The sequence below is a fragment of the Ornithorhynchus anatinus genome, chromosome 17 (genome assembly GCF_004115215.2).
Source record: "Ornithorhynchus anatinus isolate Pmale09 chromosome 17, mOrnAna1.pri.v4, whole genome shotgun sequence".
Taxonomy (NCBI): Eukaryota; Metazoa; Chordata; class Mammalia; order Monotremata; family Ornithorhynchidae; genus Ornithorhynchus; species Ornithorhynchus anatinus.
In genome coordinates this window covers 38,079,539-38,099,818 of record NC_041744.1, presented here as the reverse complement: position 1 = coordinate 38,099,818, position 20,280 = coordinate 38,079,539, and the positions used below count along the sequence as shown (strand labels likewise).

General features: G+C 44.3%; 1 protein-coding gene across 6 annotated transcripts in view; it reads right to left on the bottom strand.

The window, feature by feature from the left end:
• SLC9C1 (solute carrier family 9 member C1) overlaps window positions 1–20,280 on the bottom strand; it is a 119,971-nt gene that overhangs the window by 74,249 nt on the left and 25,442 nt on the right. For 5 of the 6 annotated variants that reach the window (XM_029082829.2, XM_029082827.2, XM_029082830.2 and 2 more), the window contains 2 exons: window positions 4,130–4,295; window positions 866–994 (listed from right to left, as the gene is read on the bottom strand). In XM_029082829.2, the coding sequence (XP_028938662.1) occupies window positions 866–994; window positions 4,130–4,295 (295 nt within the window). Of the gene's footprint in view, window positions 1–865; window positions 995–4,129; window positions 4,296–14,331; window positions 14,426–20,280 lie in introns of those variants that run through there. The other variant, XM_029082833.2, reaches the window with a different exon arrangement.

The following is a 20,280-nucleotide window of genomic DNA, read 5'->3' as shown; positions in this document are numbered from 1 at the left end:
ATTGGTGAAGCCATCAAGGGTTGGGGAGGGAGGCAGAGAGGGGAGGGGGATGGTTAGGGGTATTGGAATGAAGTTAAACCTTGGAATAGTTGCTTGGGGATATAGGCATTAGGAGTCAGTGGAGGAGGAATAAAACTTGCCAAGGAGGTAGGGCTAAACTGGTGGAAGTCAGCCTACTGCCAGGATCCCACCAGCACTGCTAACCTGCACCAAAGAAGGAGTTGAGAAAGTGGACTGGGAGGGTGACCCAGGGTTTGAAGGTGAGAGAGGTAATAATATTGATAATAATAATTAATAATGTTAAACACATATACTATACTAAGTGCTGGGGTAGATACATGATAATAAGATCAGATGAATTTCAGGCCCCATTGATTAGGATCGATCATCAATCAATTGATTAGGATTGAGATGCAGCATGGAGTAGTGGATAGAGCACGGGCCTGAGAATCAGCAGGTCAAGAGTTCTAATCCCTTCTCTGCCACTTGTCTGCTGTTTGACCTTGAGCAAATCACTTCACTTCTCAGTTGCTCAGTTACCTCATCTGTAAAATGGGGATTGAGAGTGTGAGCCCCATGTGGGACAGGGACTGTGTCTAACCGATTTGCTTGTATCCACCATGGCACATAGTAAGTGCTTAACAAATACCATAATAATTATTATTATGGAGTTAGCTAAAGGTCCACAGAGCTGGGGGTTAGATGAATAAGCATCATGTAGGTAAAAATGGGGAGCACATGTGACTTGCAATAATTCTCTATCCTATTGGTTTTGAGAAAAGCCCAGACAGCCTCAGGGCTAGCCAGGTTCTGCCTCCACCAGGGGTCTGGATGGGGAAATGTTCAACAAAACACACTTTCTTACCTAATGTAGAGAAAGGCTTGGCCTGCAGATGGTTGTAAATTTGTAAATTGAGATTAAAATTAATAACAGTGCAAGCAGCAGTCAACAAACATTCTCCTTTAATTAAGTTAATGAGGCCTTTTGAAAGACCTACAAAAAAAGGATGAAAAAGCACCAAATAAAATTTCTTGCAAAATGACCAAAATGTGGATATTAATTGGGTGGAGAATTCTGAAGTGACACTACATTTTCTTGATCATTTTTCCTGATTTGCTGTAGTGGTGTTTCAATTAATATCTTAGTGTTTACCAGTTGTGACTCTGAACAACTCCAAAATACCCATAGAGAAGAAATAAACTGAAATTCAATGAATTGCCTTTCACTTGTTTCCACCTGCTTAATCACTGACACACAAGGACACCTGGGCTTGGATCTGTGCACTGTAAATTATTTGTGCCCTCAGCTCACTCCCATCCATCCCTTCCCCATCCCTTGTGCTATCCCCTCCCCAGACTCCTTCCCCACAGCTTCAACCAAATGCAGCCTGTGGAACCCCAGCTCTATCATGGGAAAGGTTTCCTTCATTCTTAACTTGTTCTTGACCCAATTACTGCTCCTCCTTACCATTACTGGCTCTCCCCGGATGACAGTGTCTACCCTGCCGCTTTTACCCAAGAGGGAGGGCCTCATTTTCTCCCCAAGACTCAATAGGTAGGGAAGAGGAGCTGGCTTCCTTATTGCCCTCCAAAACCATTTTCATTCCATCCCATCCATCCCTCTTTCCCTTCCTTTGAAGCCCACACTATCCACCTTTGCCACCTATTCCAATTACCACCATTATTTACTACCCCCAAGCCCTAGTTTCAACTTTCTGAACCATTTCGACTCCTTTCTCACTTTCCTTCTTTCTCTGTCCCTACACTGATCTTTGGGGACTTCACCATTCACATGAATGATCCTCATGACCTTTCCATTGTCTGCTTCCTCTCACAACTAAACTCCACCAAGTCCTGTTCCATTCAACCTCATCCACTCACCAACTTGGGCACAGGCTCTTCTGTTTTCCTTCAAACTTTCTGGCCACTCCCTCTCAGTCTCTTTTGTTGTCTCTTCCTCTGTCTCTCAACACCCTAACTGTGGGACTCCCTCAAGGCTCACACTCTGGAAAGCAACTAGGCCTGGGAGTCAAAAGGACCTGGGTTCTAATCCCAGCTCCTTTATTTGTCTCCTGGGTGATCTTGGGCAAATCATTTAACTTCTCTTTGCTTCGGTTCCCTCATCTGTAAAAATGGGGAATAAGACTGAGCCCTATGTGGCACAGAGACTGTGTCAAACCCAATTATCTTGTATATACACCAGCTTTTAGAACAGTGCCTAGCACATACTAAATGCTTAACAAATACCACAGTTATTATTAGTAAGGCTCAGTTCTGGATCTCCTTCTATCTCCATCTATACCCACTCCCTTGAAGAACTCATTCGCTTCCATGGCTACAACTCTATGCAGGTAATTCCCAAATCAACATCCCCTGCCCTGATCTCTCTCCTTCTCTTGCCTCATCTTATGCTATCCAGTTGTCTCCGACCCATGGCGAGAACATGGACACATTTCTCCTAGAATGTCCCACCTCCATGTGCAATCATTCTGGTAGCATATATCTACACGGTTTGCTTGGTAAAAATACGGAAGTGGCTTACCATTGTCTCCTTCCGCGCAGTAAATTTGAGTCTCTGCCCTTGACTCTCTCCCATGCCACTGCTGCCCAGCACAAATGAGTTTTGACTTGTGGCAGATTGCCTTCCACTCACTACCCACTGCCCCAGCTAGGAATGATGTCTCTGCTTGACTTTCCCTTCCATAGCCAAGTCTGGTAGAGTACTGGAAACTCTCCAGGTGCAAACCTAAGAGGGATCTCCTTCTCTTTAGTCCTCTCCTTCTCTGTAGTCCTGTATTTCCTTCTGTCTTCAGGACATCTCTACCAGGATATCCCACCAACACCTCAACTTTAACATGTCCAAAACAGAACTCTTCATTTACCCACTCAAATCCTGACTTCCTCCAACTTTCCTATCATTGTAGATATCATCACCATCCTCCCTGTCTCACATGCCCAGATCCTTGGCATTATCCTCAACTCATCTCTTATCATTCAACCCACACATTTAATGTCCTGAAATTCTATCAGTTGTAGAGTTTAGAGTTCACAGTAACTCTTAAAATCCACCCTACAGCTGAATTGCTACCCTACTGATCCAAGCACTTATTTCCCACCTTGACTACTGAACCAGCCTCCTTGATGACTTCCTTGCCTGTCTCTCCCCTCTCCAGTCCATACTTCACTCTGCTGCACAGATGATTTCTCTTAAAAACTGTTCACCCCATATCTCCCCACTCCTCAAAACTTTCCAGTGGTTTAAGCATCCACCTCCGTATCACACAGATTCTCCTTACCATCAGTTTTAAAACAATCAGCTCACTCCCTCCTTCCTCACCTTGCTGATTTACCACCCACCACCCACTACACCCCTCTAATGCCAACTTCTCTGTGTACTTCAGTCTCCCACCACCAACTCTTTGCCCAAATCCTCCCTACTTTCCTCTATTGGATTGTACTTTCCCAAGCACTTAGTACAGAGCTCTGCATACAGTGTTTAATAAATACCACTGATTGATTGATTGATTTATTAGATCTGTACATGGAGCAATACAAAAGACACCTCACAGTCCACCCACCCACACACTGCAGGGTGAATCTGGCATTAGTGCTGTTCCCACAACACCATCCCCCCAGACTAATCCACTGAAGCAGAGTTCCTGCCAGGAGGTAGGGTAAGGTGAGGCGTGTACCCAGGTGAAAAGCACAGCTCAAGTTGGCACAGTCTTAGGGGAGGCAGAAGGGCCTCCCGAGCCCCAGGTCCGTGCTATCTCCCAGTGGAAACCCATGCCAGATCAAGAGTTGTCGGCAGAAGCAGTGAAAACAGGGTTCCCTGGTATGATGGTCCAAGTGCCAGTGGTCTCCTAGCCAGAACGGAGCCTGGGGTGCTGGCCTGCCCACAGCGAGGATCCTTCTTAGGCTCAGGTGGTAAACCTGTATCAATCAATCAAACATATGCATTGTGAACCCACCACTGAATGGACAGCACTGTGCTGAATGCTTGGGAGAGAACACCAGAGCAAAAGACAGAGTCTCTGCTCTCAAGGAGATAGCAATCCAATGGAGAGAAGGGCTCAGGGGTGGGAGAACATACACGGTTAAAATAAGGAGAGAGAAAAATCAGTCTTACCTAGGTCTTTTATACAAGCTGCAGACAAGCTGGGATCTATAGAGCCAAGGATGAGTGAAACCAAGGAGCGGGTAATCCTTTTCATCTTATACTTATTCATCGTTGACAGATACCAATTAATTAAAAAATAATTCAGAAAAATGCCAGGAATTGAAAGAAGTATAATCTGTGAAGACAATTCATTAGAACAGATCAAAAATTCAGACATCTGCAGTATCAGTTCTCTCCCCCTTACCAAAGAACACCACTTGAGGCCTCTGCTCCCTTTGGGGATCATCAAATGACAGTTGCTGAGGGCCCACTCCCCAAAAGGGATTCAGGTAAGAGGGCTGAATGGGATCCTCAACTGAACCCATCCTAAAGCAAACCCAGAGATTGCAGATCCCAGATCTTGCCCAGAACTCCTAACTCCTACTTTAGAACCTAGGAGCCCCAGTGGTTCCTGACTGCTGGGTGGATATGGAAAGAGGGGGGAGTCTCCATTTCTGAGGGGCTCCCTTCTGCAACGCCTAAGCATTTGGATCTGTACCCTTTAGGCACTTGATATTCACCCCTTCCTCAGCTCTCCTTTTCCCAATCTGTAACTTGATGTCTGTCTCACCTTTTAGACTGAAAGTTCCTTGGGGGCAGGAATTACGTTTTAAAACTGTATTGTATTGTACTCTCCCAAACACTTAGAACAGTGCTCTGCACACAGTAAGCACTGAATAAATACCACTGATTGATTGACCGATTGGCATTTGTTTCATCTGGGCCTTTTTGAGTGCAATCCAAATCCCATTTAAGGCAGGGCTATAGGGGGTTTAGGCTGAAAAATGGGACTGTCCACTTTTTTTATAAATGGTATTTGTTAAGCACTTACTATATGCCAATCACTGTACTAAGTGCTGGGGTAGATGCAAGCTACTCAGGTTGGACACAGTCCATGTTCTACGTGGGGTTCACAGTCTTAATCCCTATTTTAAATATCAGGTAACTGAAGCATAGAGAAGGAAAGTGCCTTGCCCAAGTTCACAGACCAGACAAGTGGCAAAGATAGGATTAGAACCCAGGTCCTCTGACTCCCAGGCCCATGCACTTTTCACTAAGCCATGCTGCTTCTTGAAACTCCCTGCCACACAAAATTATATGAATGAATCAGGATGTTCAGAGATACTAACCAAATAGCTGCCCTGAGCTCTCTTAGAGAAGAAGCTCCCTTAGAGAAGCAGTGTGGCCTAGTGGGTAGAGCAGAGGCCTGGGAGTCAGAAGGAACTGAACTCTAATCCCAGCTCCACCACTTGTCTGTTATGTGACCTTGGGCAAGTAACATACTTTTCTGTGCCTCAGTTCCCTCATCTGTAAATATGCCCTATGTGGGACTGGGACTGTGTCCAAACAATATCTAGTATCTATCCCAGCACTTTGAACAGTGCCTGGCACAAAATAAGTGCTTAACAAATTAGTAGTAATAATAGTATTTGATATTTTCCAACAGGCAACCTAAACCTATTCCCATTTCTAATTGGCAGGTTTGGTTTGAAAGGTAGGAGTTGGACATTCCGGCTCCAACTGTCCTCAGGCAAGTCCACCTAAGGTTTCCAGCTACAGAGAATGGCAATTTCTTGGCTATTCCATCACGCTCATTGGTGGCAAAGCCGGAGAAGTCTTCAAGCAATGGGGAGAAGGGAGTGGTGGGTTATATGGTCTCCAGAGGACCCCTGTTTTTTTGTTTGCTTATGGTATTTGTTAAGCGCTTACTATGGTTCAAACACTGTTCTAGCACTAGGGTTTAATTAGGTTGGGCACAATCCTGTGCCACCTGGAACTCACAGTCTAAATAAGAGTGAGAACAAGAGAACCGAGGCACAGAGAAGTTAAGTGACTTTGCCCAGGGTCACACAGCATGCAACTGGAGGAGCCAGGATTAGAACCCAGGTCCGCCAATTCCCAGGCACGTGCTCTTTCCAATAGGCCATGCTGTTTCTCTGGTTCATACAGGGAGGTCACAAATGCACCTCTGGCACTTCCATTGCTCTTCTGTCTGATTTTTCCTTTTGGAGTCTGTCATCTTTGTGATGCTTCATGGGAACAGAAATTGAAATTTTGGAGGGAATCTGTTTGCCTATTTATTTATTACTTATTTATACTAGTGTCTATCTCACACTCTAGACTGTAAGATCATTGTGGGCCGGGAACATGTCTACCAAATTTATTTAGTAGTGCTTAGTAGTGCTCTGAACACAGTAAGTGCTCAATAAATACCAATGATTGATTGGGATTTGGCCTTTTAGCACAGAAAGGATTCAGCACCTCCCACCTCTTTCTACTTCCTCATCTTCTGTCTCATAGGGCTTTCTCCTCTTGCATAAGTGCAAGTAGTGCCCTAATGAGACACATTTTTACCACATGTTCTGGAGAGAATGCTCTGGGGAGTTGAGAAATAATCTTCTGACATGTCTGGATAGAAATGGATGCAATGGCAGAAGGAAATGCTGTGGCGTGTGCAGGGCATTGTCAAGGCAAGTGTCTACCTTAACACAGGGCTCTTGAAGGACATGAACCCTGTGTCAATAATAATAATAATAATGATAATTGTAATTGTTAGATGCTTATTATGTTCCAAGCACTGTTCTAAGCGCTGGGGAAGATACAAGATCATCAGATCAGACACAGTACCTCCCCAAACAAGGCCCACAGTTTAAGTAGGAGGGAGAACAGGTACTGAATCCCCATTCTACAGCTGAGGTAACTGAGTCACAAAGAAGTTAAGTGACTTACCCGAGGTCACACAGCAGGCATGTGGCAGAGCTGAAATTAGAATCCAGGCCCTTTGACCCCCAGGCCTGTGCTCTTCCACTAGGTTATTGCTGCTCCTCTGATTGCCCAAATATATGCCAGCCAACCCAATTTCTCAACCAGTCCAACCTTCCCCATGGAAATTACCCTGGTCTAAATAAACTGCTGATTTCTTTTCTATTCACAAGCATAAATGCTTGCCTGCTAAGACAAGTGAGCAAGGCTTGGCTCATGCCCAGAAGGCAAATGTAGATATTGAAATAAAAGTCTTTAGAGTTAAATAGAATACTTCATAGTTCATTGAGCTCCCTCATAGATTGGTGAATTTTAAAAAAACCTAGAAAGATGAAGAAAGAACTGCTGGTCTTCCCTCTTCCACCTGCTGTGACCATCTGATTGCCCTTCTAACCACCACTGCAACCTTTTGGAATGGGTCTGCAGGCTGTGACTGCAGCTAAATTCCAATGGGGAGGTATGTTCATAGCTGGCCATCCCCTCTGCCCACTGCAGGTAGAAGTGAGTGGGCATGCTTTGTGAGGGATGGTTTTTGTTAGCCCTGAGATCTATCCCTAAATTGTTCAAGAGAACAATAAGGAAGCAGTATGGTCTTTAACTTAACATATTTAATGAGAAGCAGCGTGGCTCAGTGGAAAGAGCACGGGCTTTGGAGTCAGAGGTCATGGGTTCGAATCCCGGCTCGGCCACTTGCCAGCTGTGTGACTGTGGGCAAGTCACTTCACTTCTCGGTGCCTCAGTTACCTCATCTGTAAAATGGGGATGAAGACTGTGAGCCCCACGTGGGACAACCTGATTCCCCTGTGTCTACCCCAGTGCTTAGAACAGTGCTCGGCACATAGTAAGCGCTTAACAAATACCAACATTAAATACCATATTAAAAAAAAAACTGTGCCCCTGTTGCTTTAGCTGCAGAAATCTAAACAGCCCACATTGGCCAGCCATTTTCTCAATTGCTGTTATGACTGTGCCCTTAAGTGTGTTACCTGCTGACAGAATCTACAAACACGGTGGGGACACCCTGCTTAAAGCCCATACAGAAACTCTTCAATAGCTCAAAGATGCCAACATCATCACCACTTTTCAAGAAGAATGATGAAAGGTCAGATTGAGGCATCTCATTGCTCTATATTGCTGGCCAGATTCTCAGTAGAGTTCCCCTGGACCAGCTGCTTAGGAATACTGTGGAATGGACTGTCCCGGAACCAACAATGTAAGCCCTCAGATCCTAGTGTAGCACAATGGACGGGATCTTTGCTGAGCATCAGATACAGGAAAATTAAAGGGAAGAGCACCAAGAACTCTACAACCTTCCTATATTCCTTACAATAGCATGTGATACTGTCAATACCTGTGACATGTTCTCCCTTCTACTTAGAACCCATACGGGACCTGATTATCTGGTATTATTCCAACCAATCAATGGTATTTATGTGCAGAGCACTGTACTAAGCACTTGAGAGAGTACAATACAACCGAATTAGCTGACACGTTCCTTGCCCATAGCAAACTTACAGTCTAGAGAGTAAGTGCTTAGTACAGTGCTTGACACATAAGTGCTTTACAAATATCACAATTATTATTATTATTGATAATACATCTGGGATCTGGAAATTACTTAGCAAAGTGGCTGCCCTGAAAACTTAATCCAGTCGCTGAGACTACTTCAGGAAGTCTTGACTGGCCAGGTCAGCACTGAGGATGCTCTGTCTGACTGCCAACCGATTAAAGCATGGGGCATCATTGGTCAGTTTGAGGTCTACGTAACAGAATTCTATAACAGCATTTAGCTCTGTGTTGCCATTTTACATTTGTAGTTGGGTGTGAGGGTTTCCTCGTATGGGCTGAGACATCACATTGATTCTCTTTAGACTCATCACCAGCCCATACACCTAGCAGATTCGGTGAAGGAGTTTACAATCATTTCCATGTCTTCTTGGGTGTGTTGCCTCTAGGGTGCAAGTCATCTGTCTACAGCAATTCTTAAAAAACTGTTAATAGGGCCCTGGACGATGCTTGAAGTCTGTTGAAAGAATTTCCCAGAGGCATGGACGAGTAATACCTAATACCTATATCCACGTCCTTTTTTTTTTTTTTTTTTTTTTTGCAGCTTCCAGCTGGGCAGCCCTGAATCAGTGCAGCTCAATCACTTATCCTATCCTGCCTCTATTACTGTAACAGACTCCATGCTGACTTCCCAACCTCCGTCTCTCCCCACTCCAGTCCCGTGGCTTAATGGATAAGGTATCTGATTCCAGATCAGAAGATTGAGGGTTCGAGTCCCTTTGCGGTTGCTGAAATCATTTTGGAGAAGCAGCGTGGCTCAGTGGAAAGAGCACGGGCTTTGGAGTCAGAGGTCATGGGTTCGAATCCTGGCTCTGTCACTTGTCAGCTGTGTGACTGTGGGCAAGTCACTTAACTTCTCTGGGCCTCAGTTACCTCATCTGTAAAATGGGGATTAAGACTGTGAGTCCCACGAGGGACAACCTGATTCCCCTGTGTCTCCCCCAGCGCTTAGAACAGTGCTCTGCACATAGTAAGCGCTTAACAAATACCAACATTTTTTTTTTTTACTTCATTCTGCTGCCTACATCATATTTTTACAAAAACGTTTAGGACATGTTACCCCCCTCCTCAAGAAACTCCTGTTGCTGCCCATCTACCTCTGCAGCAAACAAAAACTCCTCACTATTGGCTTTAAGGCACTCAGTCACCTTGCCCCCTTCTACCTTACCTCACTACTCTCCTACTACAGCCTGGCACACACATTCCTTTAATGTCAACTTTCTTACTTTACCTCTCATTTATCTCACCACCAATCCCTCAGCCATGACCTCCCTCTGGCCTGGAATATCCTCCCTCCTCAAATCCAAAAGACAATTACTCTCCCCCTTTCAAAGCCTTATTGAAGGCACATCTCCTCCAAGAGGCTATCCCTGACTAAGCCCTATTTTCTTCCTCTCCCACCCCCTTCTGTGTCTCGCTGACTTGCTCCCTTTATTCATCCCCTCGTCCCAGCCCCACAGCACTTACGTAAATATTAGTAATTTATTTATATCAATCTCTGTCTCCCTCCCTAGACTGTAAGCTCCTTGTGGGCAGGGAATGTGTCTGTTTACTGTTATGCTGTACTCGCCCAAGCTTTTAATACAGTGCACTGCACACAGTGAGAGCTCAATAAATGCACTGAATGAATGAGAATCCAGATAATAGGCAAAAAGCATTCCAGCTCAAACTCATTCTCAGCTACTTTCACTCTGCCCTCTCCTCTGCCCAGTAACAATATTACTCTACCCTTTGTGATTCCCATGCCCTCAGCCCATACAGATGTTTCACATTTTTAACTCCCTTCCTAAAGGTTTTTTTTGAGGGGGGACGGGAGGAAGGAGGGTATTTGTTAAACCCTTACTGTCTGCCAGGCACTCTATAAGACCTCAGTTGATATAAGCTACTCAGGTTGGACACAGTCCCTGTCCCACATGGGGCTCACAGTCATAATCTCCATTTTACAAATGAGGTACCTGAAGTACAGAGAAGCTAAGTGACTTGCCCAAGGTCACAGAGCAGACAAGTGGCAGAGCCAGAATTAGAACTCAGGTCCTTCTAACTCCCAGGCTCATGCTCTTTCCATTAGGCAATGCTGCTTGGCCCTGCCTCTCCCATCTCTCACTCCTAATGACTTTGCCATCTATTTCTTCGACAAAATTGAAAGCATCAGGTGTGATCTCCTTAAAGTTTTTCCTTACTCTCTCCAGTTCCACTCTCTTTCAGCCCCCTCTTGGATTCTCCCATCCTTCCCAGCAGTACCTCAAGAGAAGATCTATGTCCAACTTGATTAACTTGTGTCTCCCCCAGCACTTAGTACAGTGCCTAGCACATAGTAAGTGCTTATCAAATACCATTAAAAATTTAAAAAACTCATGCCTCTTTTCAAAATCTATTCTACCAGCACCTCCAACCCCACCCTTCAGCACATCATTAAAACACTGACTCTCTCCCTTCATTCTTCCCGTATTGCCATCTTCGACTACTCTTTCACCAATGACTCCTTCCCTGCTGCTTTCAGGCATTTCTACCAATCAATCAATTATTTCCTGAGTGCTTACAACTGTGTGCAGAGCACTGTATTAAGTGCTTGGAAAAGAAGAATATAATAGAGGTCATAGACACGATCCCGTCCTACAAGAAGCTTAGAATCTACAGCATTGACAGACATTAAAGTAAATTACAAATAGGGGAAACAGTAGAGCATAAGGATACTTACATAAGTGCTGTGGAGATGGAGTATCAAAGTTCTTAGAGGGTGAACAGCCAAGTGTATAGCCAAGGGAGAGAGGACAGGGGAAAATGAGGACTTAGGGAAGGCCTCTTAGAGGAAATGTGATTTTTAGGAAGGTTCTGAAGATGGGAATTGAGAGATGAACTGTCAAACATGAAGGGGGAGGGAGTTCCAAAACCGAGGAAGGATGTGGCCAAGGGGTTGGTGGTGGGACAAGATTGGAAAACAGAGAGTCAATTGGTGTTAGAGGAGCAGAATGTGCAGATTGGATTAGAGTAATAATAGTAATTAATAATAATTATGGTATTTGTGAAGCACTTAACTATGTGCTAGACACTGTACTGTGCGCTGGAGTAGATACAAGCAAATCGGGTTGGATACAGTTCCTGTCCTAAAGAGGGCTCACAGTCTCAACCCCCATTTTACAGATGAGGGAACTGAGGCACAGAAGCGAAGTGACTTGCCTAAGGCCACACAGCAGACAAGTTGTGGGGCCAGATTAGAACCCATGACCTTTTGATTCCCAGGCCAGTGCTCTATCCACTATGCTATGCTGCTTTCCATAACTGAGGTATTTGTTAAGCACTTACTATGTGCCAGACACTGTACTAAGCACTGGGGCAGATACAAGTTAATCAGGTAGGACATAGTCCCCGTCCCACATAGGGCTCACAGTCTTGAGCCCCATTTTACAGATGAGGTAACTGAGGCACAGAAAAGTGAAGTGACTTGCCCAAGATCACACGGTAGACAAGTGGACAAGCTGGGATTAGAAACCAGGTCCTTCTGACTCGCAGGCCCGTGCTCTCCCTTGACCCCACGACAATCTCTAGTAATAGGTAACCCCTCCTACCAGATTTTTCCAAACTACTCAAGCAAGTTGCTTACACCCATTGTCTCTGCTTCCTCCCCTCCAATTCTCTCTCTGACTCCCCAGGATCAGGCTTCTGAAACCTCCACTCCCCAGAAACTGCCCTCTCTAAGGTCACCAATGACCCCCTTCTTAGCAAATCCTCCTTCTTTGCCTCTAATCTATCCTTATCCTCCTCGACCTCTCAGCTGCCTATGACACTGTGGACCACCCCCTTCTCTAAGAAAGTCTACCTAACCTTAGATTCACTGATGCTGTCCTCTTCAGGTTCTCCTTCTAGATCTCTGGCTGCTCCTTCTCAGACTCTTTCACCAGCTCCTCCTCTGCCTCCAAACCTCGAAACATGGAAATCCCTCAAGACTCTGTCCTAGGCCCCCTCTGTTCTCCATCTAAAGCCACTCCCTTGGAAATCTCATTCACTTGCATAATTTCAACTACCATCTTTATGCAAAATAATTCTCCAATCTATCCCTTCGGTCCCAGCCTCTCTCCTTCTCTATAATCTGTCATTTCCTTCTGCATCAGGACATCTCTACCTGGATGCTCTGCCAACACCTCAATCAATCAATCAATGGAATTTATTGAGCTCTTAATTTGTGCAGAGCACTTTAATAAGCATTTGGGAAAGTTTTTACTCACTAGAATTCATAGACACAATCTCTACCCACAAGGAGTGTACAGTCTACAAAGGGGAGACAGTCCTTAAAATAGATTAGAGATAGGGAAATAGAGTATAAGGAAATGTACATAAGTACTGGGGTTTGGGGTGAGCATTGAAGTGCTTAAGGAGAACACCACCAAAGTGCATAGTCAACGCAGAGGGGAGTGCAGGTAGGGGAAATGAGGTCTTAATCAGGGAAAGCCTCTTGGACTAAATGTGTCGAAAACAGTATGCATCATCTTTCCCACCCACACTGTCCATTCCCAGACTTTTCCCATGACGATAGGCTGCACCACCATCCTCTTTGCCTCAATCACATATTGGCACCACAATCTCTGCCTTGGTATTATCCTCAACTCATTTTTTTCATTCAACCCACATATGCAGTCTGATATCAAATGTTGCCAGTGTACATTCACAACATCTCTAAAACCCACCCTTTCCTCTCCATCCAAATTGCTACCAATCAATCCCTCAACCAAATTTATTGAGCACTTTTATACCACACTGGTCCAAGCATTTGGATCACAGCTGATGCAGAGCATCCTACCTTGACTACTGCATCAGCCTCCTTACTGACCTCCCTAACTCCTGTCTCTCCCCTCTCCAGGCCATATTTCACTCTTCTGCCTGGATCAGTTTTCTGAAAAACCATTCAGTCCCTACCTCCCCAGTCCTCAAAAATCTCCAGTGATTGCCCAAGCATCTATGCATCCAAAAGAAACACCTTATCATCGATTTTAAGCTACTTAGTAAGCAGATCTCCCCTTCCTAACTTACCTAACTAAGCTACACACAATTTGCTCCTTTTAATGCCAACCTTCTCACTGTACCTTGATCCTGTTTGATTTACCATCAACCCATAGGTTCCATCCACCCTCTGGTCTAGAACTTCCTCCCTATTCATATCAGACCCCTCCACCCATCTTCAAAGCCTGACTAAAATCATTTACTCCTCCAAGAGGCCTTCTCTTATAATCCTCTCATTATTCCAGCCTCTTTGTCCTCACTTCTGCGTCAGTTGAGACTGTACCCTGAAAACACTTTAATACTCATCCCTATGTCCACGGCCCTTATCATCATCATCATCAATGGTATTTACTGAGCATGTACTGTGTGCAGAGCACTGAACTAAGCACTTATATGTCTTATACTCATAGCCCTTATAGACACCGGACAGCCATATACATGATGCCATAAGCAAATTTTGCAAAATTATTTTGGATTCTGTGTGAAACTAAAGTGCTTCTCCAGGGGCACCTCTTGCTCCAGAGTCCAGATTCTCTCCTGGGTCCCCATGAACATGTTGCCACACCCTAGCTGTGGGATTAGGCAGCAAGAGTCAAGACAGAAAGAGATTGGGTGCCGAAAATAAAAATGCCAACACAGAATGGCTGTATTCTGTACTGGTCTTGGGACAGACACACTAACATCCGGAGTCTCCAGCACAAAGCTGGTGACTGGTCACCCTATCAAGGAGAATGTCTAACCAACCATAAATTGCCAGTGAATAAAAGTATTCTCTTCTGTACCAATCCAACTCAAAATTTCTCTAAAGAAGTGAGTAGCAAACCAGAGGGACCCAGTGAAGGACTTACCAAACAAAACTACTGGAATCACAACTTCTGCCCACAAATTAGTCCCACATCTTTAAGATCTAAAAGATCCCATAGAAATAAGGAAAACCACTGGAGTGTTAACATTTTCAGTTGCTGCAAAACAGCAATATCCTCTTTCACTCAGTGTGAATCCCAAGACCAGTCAGGAGAGAACCCTTCCTGGAAAAGAGAAAATGGGAGCCACTAAGTCAAACAAGGTTATTTGCATAGAAGACGATGTACACTTTAATTTGGAAGAAGCACAGAACTCAAAGGCGCCTAGTGCTGGACTGTGTACCTTTAGGAGAGAAAGTTCCAGAGGGACAGGTGATGTTGGTGGAAATCAAAGAAATCAGTAAGGGAACTGTGGTTGAGAGAGGCACCCTAGTTTATAATTGAATCCACAAATTTAGGAAACAGTTGTGGACTAGTTGGAAGAACATGGATCTGAGAGTTAGAGAAACTGCGTTCTAATTCCAACTCCGTCACTTGTCTGCTGTGAGATCTTGGATAAGTCATTTAACTTCTCTGTGTCTCAGTTACCTCACCTGTCAAATAGCGATCAAGACTGTGATACTCATGCGGGACAGGGAGTGTCCCCAACCTGATCATCTTGTTTCTCCTTGCAGAGCTTAGTACAGTGCCTGACACACAGTAAGTGTTTAACAAATACCATTAAAAAAATTAATGAGTTATCTAATAAAACACCCTGGGCCTGGTTTGATTCTTGGTGAAGATAGCCAATATCTGGATTGTTCTTCTGAGAAAAGTCAAGAGAAAACAACCTATCCACTTAGAAACTGAACCTGTCCCCAAGCGTCCCTGGATCCCCATGCCGTCAGGACTCTTGGGACAACAGAGGATCCATCCCAGTCTTACACAAGCCCCCCTCTTTCCTCTGACCAAAGGTGATTTGAGAGGTTACAGCTATCTGCATTGGGAATTGTTCACCTGGAGCAGTTAGGAGCTTGAGAATTGCCCTCTCTATGAAGGATATATTTATGGGTAGCTAAATTTTGTATTATTTTATTAAAACAGTTTTAATTGTTTACATAACGTTCTTCTGTTATAGGTGTTTTCTTTCTCCACTGAGATTGAGAGTCTCTTGTTGGCTGGTATTTGGGTCTGAATTTCCCAAGCACTTAGAAAAGTGTCTTGCTTGAATACAGTAAGCCTTTATTAGAATTCAAAAATATCAGGGTGGTATTTTTTAATCCCATAAATGGACATAATAAACTTTGGTTTAAAATGCCTTATTTTTAAAAATCCTCTCTTTGGACAAGAAACTGAAAAACTGCTTTCAAAATCTATCAGAAGAATAAGAATTTAGGGAAGGAGAGAGAGGAACGAAGGAGGACACCCACGACTACCTTCTTGCCCAATTCAACAGTGTCTACTCCACTTTAATCTCCCTTGATTTCTCACTGCCTTAGGCTCTGTGGACTACCCCTTTCTTCTGGAAACACTCTCTACTATGGTTTCTCTGATACTGTCCTCTCCTAGTTCTCCTCCTACCTCTCTGGCTGCTCATTCCCACTGTCTTGCACCAGTTCTTCCTCTCCTCCAAACTTCTAACTTTGGGGGTCCCCCAGAGCTGAGCTCAGCTCTAGGTCCCATCTATTCTCTATCTATACCCACTCTCTTGGAGTTTCCTCCCAACAGGAAGCCATTTGCTCTAATGCCTTCAACTACCATCTCTACGTGGATGATTCCCAAATTAACCTCTCCGGTCCTGACCCTTCTCCTCTGCATTCTCACATTTCCTTCTGCCTTGAAGACATCTCTACTTAGATGTCTCGCCGATACCTCAAACTTAATATTTCCAAAACAGAACTTCTCACCTCCCCACCCAAACCCTGTCCTCCACAACACCACCATCCTCTATGCTTCATAAGCCCATAACCCTGGCATTATCCTTGACTCATCTCTCTCACTCTGCACAAAATAAACAATAAATACCACTGACTGATCAACTCACATATTCAACCTTTAACCAAATCCTTTCAGTTCCACCTTCACAACATCTCTAGAATCCCCACACTTCTCTCCATCTAAATTGCTATCACACTGATCCAATCACTTTTAATATCCCATCTTAATTATTGCATCAGCTTTCTCACTGACCTCTCTGCCTCCTGTCTCACCCCACTCCAGTCAGTACTTCACTCTGCTGCTCGGATCACTTTTCTAAACAAAGTTTAGTCCACATATCTCCTTTCCTCAACAACCTCCAATGGTTGCCCACCCATCTTGCATCAAACAGAAACGCTTTAAAACACTCAGTTCGCTCCCCCATTTTACCTCACTGCTCTCCAACTACAATCCATTTGATCAGTCAATTAATTGCACTGATTGTGAGCTTACTGTGTGCAGAGCACTGCATAGGTGCTTGGGATAATACAATATAACAATATAACAGGCATGTTCCTTGCCCATGATAAACCTACAGTCTAAAGGAGGAGAAAAACATTCATATAAACAAATAAATTACAGATATATACATAAGTGTTATGGGGCTGAAGGGGGTGGGGATGAATAAAGGAGATAAATTACAGTGACACAGAAGGGAGAAGGAGAAAAGGAAATGGGGGCTTAGTTAGGGAAGGCCTCTTGGAGGAGATGGGTCTTCAATAAGGCATTTGAAGGTGGGGAGAGTGATGGAGCATCTGTCGGACATGAAGAGGAAGAGCGTTCCAGGACAGAGGCAGGATGTGGACGAAAGGTCAGTCGCATGTTTTGCTCCTCTAATGCCAATTTCATTCATTTATCCAACTGCTAGTTACTGAGCACTTACCGTTTGCAAAGCAGGGAAAGTACAATATCACCATAAACAGACACTTTCCCTGCCCAGAACGAACTTACAGTCTAGCATGGGAGACGGATATTAATATAAATAAATAACAAATATGTACATAAGTGCTGTGGGGCTGGGAGTAGGCATGAATAAAGGAATCAAGTCAGGGTGACGTAGAAGGGAGTGAGTGGGAGAAAAAGAAAGGAGGGATTATCAGGGAAGCCTGTTGGAGGAGATATGGCTTTACTAAGGCTTTTGAAACTGGGGAGAGTAATTGTCTCTCGGATATGAGGAGGGCTTTCTATGTGGTGCTTTTATTACCGAAGCACCTCACATTGGTTATTCACACCCCACAACACCCTTGCAAGGTAGGGTTCAGATATTATCCCTAATTTAAAGCTGGGGAAACTGAGGCATGTGGCGGTTAAGTGGCTTCTCCAAGGCCACACAGGGAACTGGTCTCAGACCTGGGACTAGAACTCAGGACTTCCAACTTCTAGGACTGCAGCTCTCCCATCACTTCACGCTGCCTCCCCAGCCTACTCACTGTACCTCCATCTTGTCTTCCTTGTTGCTGATTCCTTGCTCACATCCCCTCTGGCCTGGAACTCCCAGCCCATTCATAACTGGCAGGCCACCACTCTCCCCATCTTCAAAGTCCTATTAAAATCATATCTCCTCCAAGAGGGCTGCCCTGATTACACCCTCACTTCTCCAATTTGCCCTCCCTTCTGTGACACCCTATTTGGCCTTTCTTCTGTGTCGCCTACGTACCTGGATCTGTAACACTTAAGCAATTTGATTTTCACCCCACTTCCATAGCACTTATATAGACATCCATCTGTTTTGTATTTTATTGTTAATCTGTCCCTCTATTCTATAAGCCCATTGGGAGCAGGGATCATGTCTACTTATTCCACTGTACTGTGCTCTCCCAAGCATTTAGTATAGTGCTCTACACAGAGTAATCACTCAAACCCCATCGACTGAGGAATGAAACAGACGAGGCTGTAAAAATCACCTTCAGTCTAAGTGATAAAGAACCCCCAAAAGGAAAACCATCACATATGCAGGGATGGAGCCTTAACAGAAAAGTCAATAAAAATTCCAGAATCAGTGAGATTGGCAAATAAGGAATCCCTCTTAGAAGAAAATCTTATTCCTCATTTGATCACAGGAAAAAGGTTCTGAGAAAAGTTAAAAGTTATTATTGGGGTACTGCATATTCACTCTCCAATAGCTTCTTCCCTACTGCTTTGAAGCATGGCCATGTATCCCTATCCTAAAAAAAATCCTCCCTTGACCCCATGGCTCCCTCCAGTTATTTCTCCATTTCCTCCTACTATTCCTCTCCAAATTGTCTTGCCATCACCTCAAACTTATCATGTCTAAAGTAGAATGCCTTATCTTCCCAACCAAACCCTGTCCTTCCCCTGACTTTTCCGTCACTGTAGACGGCACCACCATCCTTCCTGTCTCACAAGCCCATAACCTTGGCATTATCCTTGACTCCTCCCTCTCATTCAACCCACATATTCAATCTATCAATGAATCCTTTCATTTCAACCTCTACAATATCACTAAAATCCATCCTTTCTGCTCCAACCAAGCAGCTACCATGTTAATCCAACTTCTTCTCCTATCCTGCCTTGATTACTGTCTCCTTGCTGATCTCCCAGTCTCCTGTCTCTCCCAACTCGAGTCCATACTTCACTCTGCTGCTCAGATGATTTTTCTACAGAAATGTTCAGAACATGTTCCCCCACTCCTCAAGACCTTCCACCTCCATCCAACTCCAAATCCACCTCCACATCAAACAGAAACTTCTTACTATCAGTTTAAATGCACTCAATCACCTTGCCCCTTCCTACCTCACCTAGCTATTCTCCTCCTACAACCCAGCCTGTACACTTCGCTCCTCTAATGCCAACATACTCAGTGTACTTTGATTCTCGTCTATCTTACTGCCAACCTCTTGCCCACATCCTGCCTCTGGACTGGAAAGCCCTCTCTCTTCATATCCGACAGATAGTTACTCCCCCCTGCCTTCAAAGCCTTATTGAAGGCACATCTCCTCCAAGAGGCCTTCCCTGACTAAGCCTTTTTTCTTTTCCTTTTCTTCCACTTCCTTCTGCTGTCACCCTGACTTGCTCCCTTTATTCATCCCCTTCCCTCCACAGCATTTATGTATACATCCATACTGTACTAATTTATATTACTGTCTTTCTCCTCCTCTAGACTCTAAGCTCGTTGTGGGCAGGGAATGTGTCTGTTATACCGTACCCTTTCAAGTGCTTAGTACAATGCCCTGCAGACATTAAGTGTTCAATAAATATGACTGATTGATTGATTTATAGTGACCACTTAACAAATACCATTAAAAAAAAAGAAATGGTAGTTTTCTACAATTCCCGCCCATCGTTGAAGAATGCTCACTAGCCAGATTCCTCATGGGCTGGTAAGTCATGGCTTCAGTATTTTTAATTCAATGTTTATTATGCACATATAGGTGGTAGGCTTCATCTTTGTGCGAGAACATTGTGTTTGAGGAGGAAAATATAGGTTTAACTAGAGGACTGTGGGGTGTGTTAACCAGAGGACTGTGGGGTGTTGTGCCTGAGAGCTGACCACACATCCTGGGGGCCCAACCCACAGTTTATATAACACTTTGATTTGTGACCTCACACAAAAGCATTGAGCGGTCCTGCAGAGAGGCAGTGAACCCAGGACAGGAAGAGATGTTTACCAATTGATAAGCCTTGTAGGTCCAGCTGTACACATATGCTGGACAATCAAATGGTATATTCGTGAAAAACATTGTGTCTTAGTAGATAGAGCACGGGCCTGGAAGTAGGAAGGTCATGGTTTTGAATACCAGCTCACCATGTGACTGCTGTGTGACCTAGGGCAAGTCACTTCACTTCTCTGGGCTTCAGTTACCCCATGTGTAAAATGTGGATTAAGATTGTGAGCCCCATGTGGGATAGGGACTGTGTCCAACCTGACTAACTTGAATTTACCCCAGTGCTTATAACAGAGCTTGGCACATAGCAAGCACTTAACAAGCACCATAATTATCATTATTATTATTATTATTATTATATAGGATCTTCGGAAGATCTAGGGAGTTGAACTTCAGCCTTGGGCCCAGAAAT